Source organism: Austrofundulus limnaeus, unplaced genomic scaffold (assembly GCF_001266775.1).
Source record: "Austrofundulus limnaeus strain Quisiro unplaced genomic scaffold, Austrofundulus_limnaeus-1.0 Scaffold418, whole genome shotgun sequence".
Classification (NCBI taxonomy): domain Eukaryota; kingdom Metazoa; phylum Chordata; class Actinopteri; order Cyprinodontiformes; family Rivulidae; genus Austrofundulus; species Austrofundulus limnaeus.
The window spans coordinates 271,821-282,930 of NW_013952820.1; the positions used below are offsets into that span (position 1 = coordinate 271,821).

Genomic DNA, 11,110 nt, shown 5'->3' on the forward strand with positions numbered 1-11,110 from the left:
GTGAGTGTGAATGGGTGAATGTCTGTTAGTGTAAAGCGCTTTGGGGTCCGGAGGAACTTGAAAAGCGCTCTAGAAGTTCAGTACCATTTACCATTTTACCATTCAGGGTGGATATAGCTCGCTCACACCAAGGACCTATCCACGTCATCATTTACCCAGAATGCTTTGCATGTAAAGAAAATGGCTCCATCCATGTTAAAATTTATTTTTAAAAATGTACAAAACTAAACAGCCTACAGCATTTTTATAGTCTTCATTTTACAGTTAAAATAAATGTTTATCAAATAAAGTCTAATGTAACTAATCAGGGATCCCTTGAACACCTTCCGAAGGTCAGACTGAAAAGCTACTTCAAAGTATCTTTTATTCTATTCCATCCTCCAATGAGCAGAAAGTCTAGCTGATCTTCACAGTTGACAGTCATTTGAACATCAGGAGCCTATTGCTTGAATCGGATTAGAGATCAAGCTGGGATTTTGGAATAAACTGAATTAATTTAGCCTTGAATCGATTGCATGGGAGGAGAAGAATATACGTTTTCATGGTAACACGTGCTCTGAAATTAACTTGGTTCCTACTAGATTTAAAGTGGAGGTTATTTAATCTGTTAATGTTTCTGAGCGACAGTCACTCTACTGCATAAAAACTGTTCATCGAATCAAGTGTTACAATCTTACATTAGCTAAAATGTATTTTCGATCTTGTTTAGAAACTGATAAAAGATGAATATATTGATTATTAATCTTGTTAACCTGAAAAGTTTTCTTTGTTTCAAGAAGTCTTACCAAGTGCAACTGTCACCCTGCAGATTATTAATTATTAATTTAAAAATATTCAGAGAATAATCTATTTTTATTTTTAGATGGCAAATTTTTGCAGTGTCTCATCAGAAATCAGTGTTTCATACAATTGTTACATTTATTTTTTCTTTGCATTAAAATATTACAGAGTAAATATTTTTATTTTATTTATTCATCAGATTATCCATGAAAAATAGTTAAAAAAAAAGACTTTTTCATGTTAATTTGAATGGTGAAGACAATTTAAAAAGTTTACCTAAAACTATGTTACCTAATTGTCATGATTTCAAAATTTAAAAAAGCAATCATGACCACAAAAATGTCATCACAAAAATTTACCAATGACACTTCTTTATGCTCTCCAAACATCTGTGTCTACTGAGAAAACAAAAGGCAATCCCAGATCTTTACAGTCAGTTAAATTAAATATAGACATCTCTATACAGAGGAAACAATCAAACAAATAGAAAAAGCATAGCTCCAAAGTGTTCATGATAACAACACTGAAGTGTCCACACTATGTCCACGTAGAGACAAGTGTTTTTATTTGGCCAGTAATGATTTCTAAACGTCCAAAAAGAGAGAGAGGCTTACTAGTTTCAGATATCAACATAAAATTAATAACTTACTTCATATCTGATAGGTTCCTGACCAGACTCATTTTGTTACCCTACAGATTTTGATGAGGCTGTCATCCAGATAAACACCACCTGCTGCTCACATAATCATGTTGATGAACACACATACGTGCATGCATACATACATTCATGAAAATTAAGTGTCTGTATGCACAAAAACATGTCTGACATGTGGACGTTTTCAGCAGCGACTCCTCCTATCGCCCATCACGCCTCTCTTTCTCAGTCACTTCCTCCCCTGGCCTCCACATTGTCATTCAGAAACCCTTCTCCTACCAAGGTACTTATTTATGTTAACAGTTACTGTACTTAATGTGCTGCAGTTGTTTGTGTATTTACTAATGCTTCATGCATTTCCTGGTTTCAAAACACATGCACTTATTTTTCATTGAGTTATTTAAATTAACTCCATTTCTTCATTTCTAGGTAACTTCCCCCCATCAGTGTCCACCCCAGGCTACCTCCCCTAATTTTGTACCCCAGACTCAGATATCCTCATTTCAGTTTCCCCAACCCCAGGTAACCTCCTCTCACCTATCACCACAGATACAGGTATCCTCCTCCCATTTCTTTTATCAACCCCAAATAAGCTCTCCTCACCTCCCTTCATCTCAAATTAACTCCCCTCATGACCTTGCTCCTCTCCAGGTAAACTCCCCTCTCCTCAATAGTCCCCTTGTTACCTCTCCTAACCTTTTACCCCAACATCAGCCCCCACTCTACAACCAAAGTTCTGTAACAGAGTCCGATTATACCGACTGGAATAAATGTGAGTCTTCCTCAGACCTTTCCTGCTTTTACAACTGTGGCAGTTTTCCCTATCAGGTAAGAATAATACTTCTGAAACTAACAGAACTACCAACAATTCTGACAGCGCCCTGATAACACTTTTGCTTCTGACCTGAACCAGAACCAGACATCTGACCTGGATCTCCAGAACCAGACCCAGTTCAATACTGGTGAGACTCGCCACAGAGAGGAATTTGAGAGCACAAACAAACTTTATGAAACTCATGCAAATCATGTCAGTGGCATGTTTGAACAGAGTGACTCACCTGCTCCAGTTCAGCACTCCTGGGGTGCTCTGATACCAACCCTGTCCCAGGTGCAGCACCGTTCACTGGGCTCCACATCTGCAGGAGGTACAGTGGAGAGATGGAGCTCAGTTGACTTGAGCTCATCTTCTCAGGACTTCCATCCCAACAATTTCTTTAATGAAAGATACTATGAAAATTATGCCAAACAGCCCTTCTGTAGCCCACTGACCCCCGGTCCAAGTCCTCAGTATCCCCAAACCCCAGCTGTTTCCAGTCCAGGCCTTCCACTGCATCTTGTAGCAGATACAAAAAGTTTTCAAAAACAAAAATCCATACAGGAGAGCAGGAATCATAACTCAAGCTACTGTCTGAATGATGATAACAACTACTTTGAAATCTCCGATCTGGGTCAGCAACAACTTCATCAGACAAGCCGACACCATCTAATGTGCCAAACAGAACTCACTGAGGACCTGGCAGGCCTTCTAAAATGTGCTGAAACACTCGAAACCAGCTCCTCTCTTCAGGAAACAGGGCCGAATGTCAGCTGTGCTGGTCCAACCCTGGGCCTTCCAATTGACATGACCCATAAAGAGGAGTGTGAAAGAAGAAGAAAAAGGACGGCAAGAAAAGAAAATCCTCCAGATTCGGTTTGGGTATTCTAAAAAATTTTTTTGGCTATTATTTTGAAAGTGAAAATGATGTATGTATAAATGTGGGAAATTAAAAAAGAAATGGTTCTTTTCAGGTATATTATAAATTATTTCTTTCAGTCATCTTAATATTAAGTACATCAGTTAGTTTTGAATATATTTCATCTTTTCTTTTCTTTTCTTTTCTTTTCTTTTCTTTTCTTTTCTTTTCTTTTCTTTGATGATTTTCAGGTTAAACAGATTCAACAAGAAAGAAGCACAAAACGTCTTGACACTAGGTAACCTCTCTTATTTTCATCCATAACAAAATACTTTGTACATTTTTCTTTTATTTACTATGATTGTCTTGTGCCTGCAGGCTGCTGTGTACAGTGTGTAACCGTGACTTCAAGAGCTTGCCAGCATTAAACGGCCACATGCGTTCCCACAGTGGCTTCAGGTCACCGACACTGCTAAAAAAGGTCTACGTTACCATAAGATACATTTACTAACTTGAGAAAATTATTACAGCTTTTAAACAAAGCCTAAGCCTTAAACACAATAGTTTGCTTTGTAAAAACAAGTCTGACTTTGGAGAAAAGGCCGTAAGCACACTTTGGTTGCATAAACATAATTTCTACACCTTTATAATCAGTCAGAAGGCCTGCTCCCAACTGGTGCCTGCATGAAGCTGTAATCAGTGTTTCTTGGTTATATTTCTGTAGGAAAGCTCACCACCTACTTTAAACCCAGTGTCCATGGTGATACCAGTTTCCATCCCTGTCCAAACAAGAGGAACGTCTGAGCAGAAGCAATGCAGCCTCCTCCCTTCGACCATCAGTGGCGCTGTGCTCTATCGCAGCCTAATGCACCTGGAGGAGCAGCAGGAAGCTGTTGCTAGAGGCAATAAGGATGGCAGATCAATAATCACAGCAGATTTAGGTCATTACACCCCTCCACCGATGCTGTGTCCTCAGAGGGCAGGGTCAGGGCTGCACTACTCCCTCACCACCAACAGGAAGCAGAGAGTGCAGACAATCCAGCAAAAAAGTGAGTCGTAGTAACTAATGCTAACAAGTAAAACTGATGGGACAAGTGGCAGTATTAAGGTGTGTCTTTAATTGATAGATGAATTAAGTGACCCTGCTTCAGTGGCAACAGCCTGTCCTCCACTTGGTTCTTTAGCATCAAACGTCATCAAGCCGTATGTATATATGTAATTTTTTTCAATGATCTAATTTACTGACAGCATCGTAACCAAGAGCTGCCATTTACAGGAGGATTAATGTAGGGCAAAGATTTCAGGCTGAGATCTCACCCTTACAAGACAAAAAACATGCTCAGACTGACTCCCACAATGCCTTGCTGCTGTGGACGCCATATGACGAGCTGGAACATCCTATCAATCAACAGAGAGGTCAACAACTTATAAAAAAACACTCTGAAATTATTTAATTTTTGTTGGCTACATGTTTCTCAAACAGATTATTTTACTTTACATTGTTGCTGCAGTTGAGACTCTGCTGCTGATGACCCGGTCCAGTGTGGTACCAAGATGCCAGGCGAGTCCAGAGTGTGCCCTCCAACTCCTGTTAGAGTCCAGAGGAGACTTCCTGGTAAAACCTGTTTGGGACTAAAATTTAAACTATGCATATATATATATATATATATATATTTTTTTTTAGAAAATTAGATACAAAATATTATAGTATATATTATAGTATTTTACTCTGAGGAATTATGACATTTCTTAACATTTAAAAATTTTTAACAAGTGAAATTTGTGTTTTATATCTGTAAAGCTTTTCACATAGTCACATTCTGAAAAGCTGAGAGTATTATGCTACACTGTCAATCACTTTCTTATCTTAAGTACCTAGTTAAAAAAAAGTTTTTGTGTTTGCATTGACCACTCAACAACTTTAACTGGATAGTGAAAGCAATCTAAACCAGATGAGGAAAAACATTTACCATTGAACTGCACTGCTGCTTTTACTTTTTATTACTTGGAACAATAATTCCTGTAATAAGCTTTTCAGTGAGGATGCAGTGAAAAAAAGATTCTGTCTGGTCATTTTGATAAAATGTTTAAGAAAAGAGATTTAGTTTTTATTGCATATTGAAAAATGAACATGAGTGTTCTAAAGGCTGAGTCCAAAAACATTTACAGGTAATTGGGACAATAATTATTTTTTTCCCTCAGCTGACGGTGGAAAGACTACTGTCAACTCCTGAAACCTCCAACAATCAGTGTGGTTAGTTGTTACTCCTTTATTTAATCTTTAAATAAACCTTCATTTTATGATAGTAAATAGCTTTGCAAACAAAAACACTTAGATTAAGCATGTATTGAAGGTTCCTGGTGGAGTGCAGCAGAGAAGAAACTGCTGATTAAATCCCTGAATCTCCATCAGAAAGACTTCAACAGCATCCAGAAAATTGTGAGTTTCTAGTTTTGGTATTAACTTGTTGTGTGGAATTAATAGCAATTGACAAAAAAAAATTCTGTAATTATTCACAACCATTGACCATGATACTGGCCACTTGGAGGATTTTGTAGCATGACTGTAACCAACCAACTGAAAAGTGATTTGTGTTTATATATTTATTTTTATCAACATCATTATCTACAGAATATATTATGATGAAAATTGTAATTATGATGTATTTTATTGTCTGAGTGTATTTAGGTTCAGTCAAAGTCCCTGTCTGAGTGTGTTGAGTTTTATTATCTGTGGAAGAAGAAGTTGAGGCTGAACATGAAGACCCACACAGAGCTGACCATCACTCTGCCGAACACGGATGTAAGAAATTCTCTTCAATTCAATTCAATTCAATTCAGTTTATTTATATAGCGCCAAATCACAACATACGCTGTCTCAGGGTACTGTACACAAAAGAAGAACAATCTAAAGAAGAAACCAGCAGATTGTGTTGAATCACTTCATCACAGTCTCCCATCCTGAGCAAACGGTGGAGAGGAAAAACTCCCTGCTAATCAGGAAGAAACGTCCAGCAGAACCAGGCTCAGGACAGGCAGCCATCTGTCTCGACCGGCTGGGTTGGAGGACAAGAAAGAGACATAGAGGGAGACAGAAGAACTGGTCCAGGTGCACCTTCTTCTGGAAAAGAGACAAAAAGAAAAAAACATGTTATTGATAGAAATAATTACAATAAACATGTAGAGAAGAGAGACTAAAGACAACAGCAGAGTGAAGAAATGTGCTCAGTTTGTGCTCCAGCAGTCTAAGCCTATAGCAGCAGAAATGAAGAATAATTCAGGAAACCTAAGTCCAACTATAGGATTTATCAAAAAGGAAAGTCTTCAGTCTAATCTTAAAAGTAGACAGAGTGTCAGGCCTCACGGACAGAAACTGGAAGTTGGTTCCACAAGGGAGGAGCTTGATAACTGAAAGCTCTGCCTCCCATTCTGCTTTTAGAAACTGGAGGAACAACAAGTAAACCTGCAGTCTGAGAGTGAAGTGCTCTGTTAGGAAAGTATGGAACAATAAGATGTTTATTATATGATAAATGGACTATACTTATATAGCGCTTTTCTATCCATCCAGGATACTCAAAGTGTTTCACACTACAATCTGTGTCCTCATTTATCCATTCACACAGCACTTTATTAGGTCTCTACAAAGTTAACATGTACAATCATCTATGGAGACTAATCAGTGCCAATCACATTCATACACTGATGGTACACACATCAAAGGCATTAGGGGTGAAGTGTCTTGCCCAAGGCACAACATCTGAGACAGCTGGACGGGGGATCGAACCAGCGACCTTCTGGTTCCAGGATGACTCCCCAAACCACTCTGCTACAGCCACCAGTGATGGAGCTTGGTTGGAGCTTTGTATGTAAGAAGTACAATATTAAATTCTATTCTAAATTTGACAGGGAGCCAGTGGAGAGAAGCTAAAACTGGAGAAATATGATCTCTCCTTCCAACTCTCATTAAAACTCTAGCAGCAGCATTTTGGAATTACTGAAGACTTCTTAAAGAGTTTTTTTGGACCCAGATAATAAAGAATTACAGTAATCCAGTCTAGACGTGATAAATGCATGAATCAGTTTTTCTGCATCATTTTTAGACAAAATGTTTCTAATTTTAGTAATATTACGCAGGTGGAAGAAGGTTGTCCTGGTAACATTTTTAATGTGGGGGTTGAAAGACATGTCCTGATCAAAAATAACACCAAGCTTCTTTACATCAGAACTGGAGGTCAGATCGATGTCATCCAGAGAAGGTGAAAGGCTACAAATTGATCCCTAAGATGTTCAGGTCCAAAAACCATAACCTCTGTCTTATCTGAGTTTAGAAGCAGAAAGTTAAGAGTCATCCATGTTTTTATGTTGTTAAAACATGCTTGTAGTTTAAGTAACTGGTTGGATTCATCAGGTTTCATGGATAAATATAACTGAGTATCATCAGCATAACAATGGAAATTTATCCCATGCTGTTTAATAACTTTACCTAATGGAAGCATATATAAAGTAAAGAGGATTTGTCCAAGCACTGACCCCTGAGGAACTCCATGACTAACTCTGGTGTAAGAAGAATGTTCATTATTAACATTAACAAACTGAAATCCATCAGTTCCTGTAATCCCAATATCAAGTTCAAGTCTACATAATAAAATATTGTGATCAATTGTATCAAATGCAGCACTGAGATCTAAAAGGACAAGAATGGACACAAGTCCACTGTCTGAGGCCATGAAAATATCATTAGTTACTTTCACCAGTGCTGTTTCTGTGCTATGATGAGCTCTAAACTCTGACTGAAACTCCTCATATAGATTATTTCTATCCAGATGTTCACATAGTCGATTTGCAACTATTTTCTCAAGAATTTTTGAGATGAATGGGATATTAGATATAGGTCTGTAGTTGGCCAGAACTCCTGAATCAAGATCAGGTTTCTTAAGTAAAGGTTTAATTACATAAACCTTAAAGCTCTGTGGCACATAACCATTCATTAGAGATAAATTAAGTACATCTAAAATATGGATATTAATTAAGGGAAATGCTTCTTTGAACAGTCTGGTTGGGATGGGATCTAGCAGACATGTTGATGGTTTGGATGAAGCTATTATTTTAGATAATTCAGAGAGCTTAACAGGACAAAAACTGTCCAGACATAAATCAGGTTCTAGTGGCACTAAAGCTGCCTCATCTGACAGAGAATCAGAGACAGTAGCAGGAAGTTGGGCATGAATTTCATCACTTATTAAAATTATTTTATCTATAAAGAATCTCATGAAGTCATCACTACTTAGGGATAGAGGGATACATGGCTCAACAGAGATAGGACTTTTCATTAGTCTAGCTACAGTATTGAACCGAAAGATGAATGAAGTTTGAAAACTGTTTCCCCAGCTACTTCATAGACTTGGTGGCATTGTGGTTTATCTTGTTTTTGTCTTGTGATTTGACTTGAAACTTTTTAATTTGTCTTGCCTTGTCTTTGCTGGCTCTGTTGATATATTTTTAAGACCTGACTTAGAATTTCTCAGCTTTGTCTTGGGACTCATTGATTTTAGACTATGGACTTATTTAACTTAACTTGGGACCTGACTCGAGATCTATTAACTTTGTCTTGGAACTTGATTTGTTACTTCTTAACTTTGTCTTAGGCCGTTGTCTTTAAAATTGTTTTCCTTCTCTTTGAACCTGACTTGGCACTTTACATTTGAATACTGTTTTGAAATTTTATGATCTCGTATTACCTTGATTTGAAACATGATGACATCCTGTGTTTGCAAAAACTGTCTTAGCATTCACATTTTACATTTTGTCTTGTGACTTTATCTTGTGTCTTGACCTTTCTTACATTGTGACTTGTATGATGTTGACTTGAAACTTGCTAATCCTAACTGTAGACCAAACATGACCTTTTATCATGATATAATATTTCCATAATATTGACCTTTGTCTTTTGGCCCTAATTGGGTTTTGTCTTGTTTCTCAAAATCAGTCAATTAAAGTGTGGAGACAACTCATGTACCTTGATGATTAGTCTCCATAGTTGATTGTACATGTTAGCTTTGTGGGATATCTAATAGAGTGCTGTGTGAATGGGTAAATGAGGACACAGATTGTAGTGTGAAGTGCTTTGAGTATCCTGGTTGGGTAGAAAGGCGCTATACAAGCACAGTCCATTTACCATGGGATCTAGTAATATTTCAGTCACTTGAATTTTCCAAAAAGTAAAGGTAAATATAAATAAAAATGGTAAATATTAATTAAGCTGGTGATTTTAAAATCACGTGCACATATTTAGGAAAATTCCACTTTGTATTTTTTCTAAGCTGTCAGTAAACTATAAGCTGAAGTTAGAGTTCCTGTAGGTTTGAGTAGTGTTGCGTTTCAGGTCAGTGAACACAAATGAAACTACAGGCTGAGCAAATGAAAACCACTGAAACCAAATTCCTGTTATCACCCCACATAGACTGAAAACAGAAAACACACAAACTGAAACACACACAGGATGCCCACTTCCTGTCAAAGCTGTCATGCTTTTGAACAAACTGTTATATGACATTTCAAGTAGCCAGCAAGCGTGTGTATAGTCACGCCTCAGGTTTTTTTTTTTTTTTCCATCTGACTGATTTAAATTTTTGCTGCAGAGTTTTTTATTGTCACATTGAGATTGTTAAAAAATTTCACACATTTTATCTCTTCAACACAATGTAAATTAAGTTTCATTTCCCATTTTTAAACTGTGTAAATTGAACTTTGTTTATTTTGTGTGTCTCTTGCTACAGTCACAAAATTTTTTAAAATAATTTTACAGTAAAATCTAAACCAGCTCTTTTTATGTGGACTTGTTCATGTTACAACTAACAAGGGAGACCATCAAACTCCAAATCCAGTCCCAAGACAAGATCAATAAATCCTAAGGTCCTACAGGTCAGACCCCCATTTGTTGTTTCTGCTGCTCCCCTTGTTGTTGCCAGAGTGAGGGAACTCAGATGAGAGATTTGGCAATTGTTTTACTCCAGATGCCATTTCTGACATAACCTGGCCTCAATCCTGCAGTGTTAGGACTGTTAGATTGTGGCACTGACCACCAAGGTACCACAGCCCCCTAGATCAGACCCCCATTTAAAACTATAAAATCAACTGAAGTCCCAAGTAAAAACTAATAGGATCAAAACCGTTTCCAAGTTACATCCCAAGACAAGATCATCCATCTTTCTGCCCACTTGATTCAGTTTTATGGTCACTAGTTGGTGCCAATTTCTAGTAGTTGTTGGATGACCCCCTACATAGATTACCAGTCCATTACAGGGTCAAGTCATGTCGAGTCCGACCTCAAGTGAACACAACAGCTCTGGGTCATAGGTTCTAAAACTGGACCAAGTTGTTACTCTTAAATTCAATTTATCATTGGTTATTGAACAATGTCATAAAAATGTTTAGCATGACTTATTTATTGTGGTGATAAAAACTTATTTTGCTTTTCCTTTCTTTTTATCTTTGTTTCTTTAGGGTCAAAAACCATCAAAATTTCAGGAAGCATCGTGAATCAAACCATCAACCTGTCGGACTAGACACTACTTGGCATCACAACTAGTCAAAATCATTGTAACTAGAACAGATTTATGTTTTATTTGTAAATTTAGTTCCCTAAATTAATGCCAAATATTACCCCAAATATATTTATTCCAGGTGTCATAAAAAAAGATGTGATGTTGTATTCGTAAAACATTTTTACATAAGCAGAATATAAGAAAACTTTCACCAAGACATTTGTATTTTCATTTTGTAGATTGTCGTAGCAGAATTTTGTGATATTTTTATACACATTACTGTCTTTTTAAATACGATCATTTAATAAATCCACAAAAGGAGGACAGGCAAACATTGTGTTTGAGTCTATTTTCAGAGTGTAAGGTCTGTAAGGTTGTTTCATTTCTTTAATCCTCCCAGTCATTCTGTGTTTCCTTTCTCTGGGGCTTGATGCTCAAAGGAGCTGTATGTATTACAG

General features: G+C 37.2%; 1 protein-coding gene across 1 annotated transcript; it reads left to right on the plus strand.

Moving 5' to 3' along the window:
* The first annotated feature begins 1,560 nt into the window (after positions 1-1,560).
* On the plus strand, positions 1,561-11,053 carry LOC106529016 (uncharacterized). The gene is made up of 13 exons (XM_014024319.1): positions 1,561-1,718; positions 1,865-2,263; positions 2,376-3,131; positions 3,360-3,406; positions 3,487-3,589; positions 3,833-4,157; positions 4,236-4,311; positions 4,385-4,524; positions 4,620-4,723; positions 5,311-5,362; positions 5,463-5,548; positions 5,798-5,911; positions 10,612-11,053. Exons 1-13 carry the CDS (start codon positions 1,587-1,589, stop codon positions 10,645-10,647), a joined length of 2,370 nt encoding a protein of 789 aa, XP_013879773.1. The 5' UTR covers positions 1,561-1,586; the 3' UTR covers positions 10,648-11,053.
* The last annotated feature ends 57 nt before the right edge of the window (positions 11,054-11,110 follow it).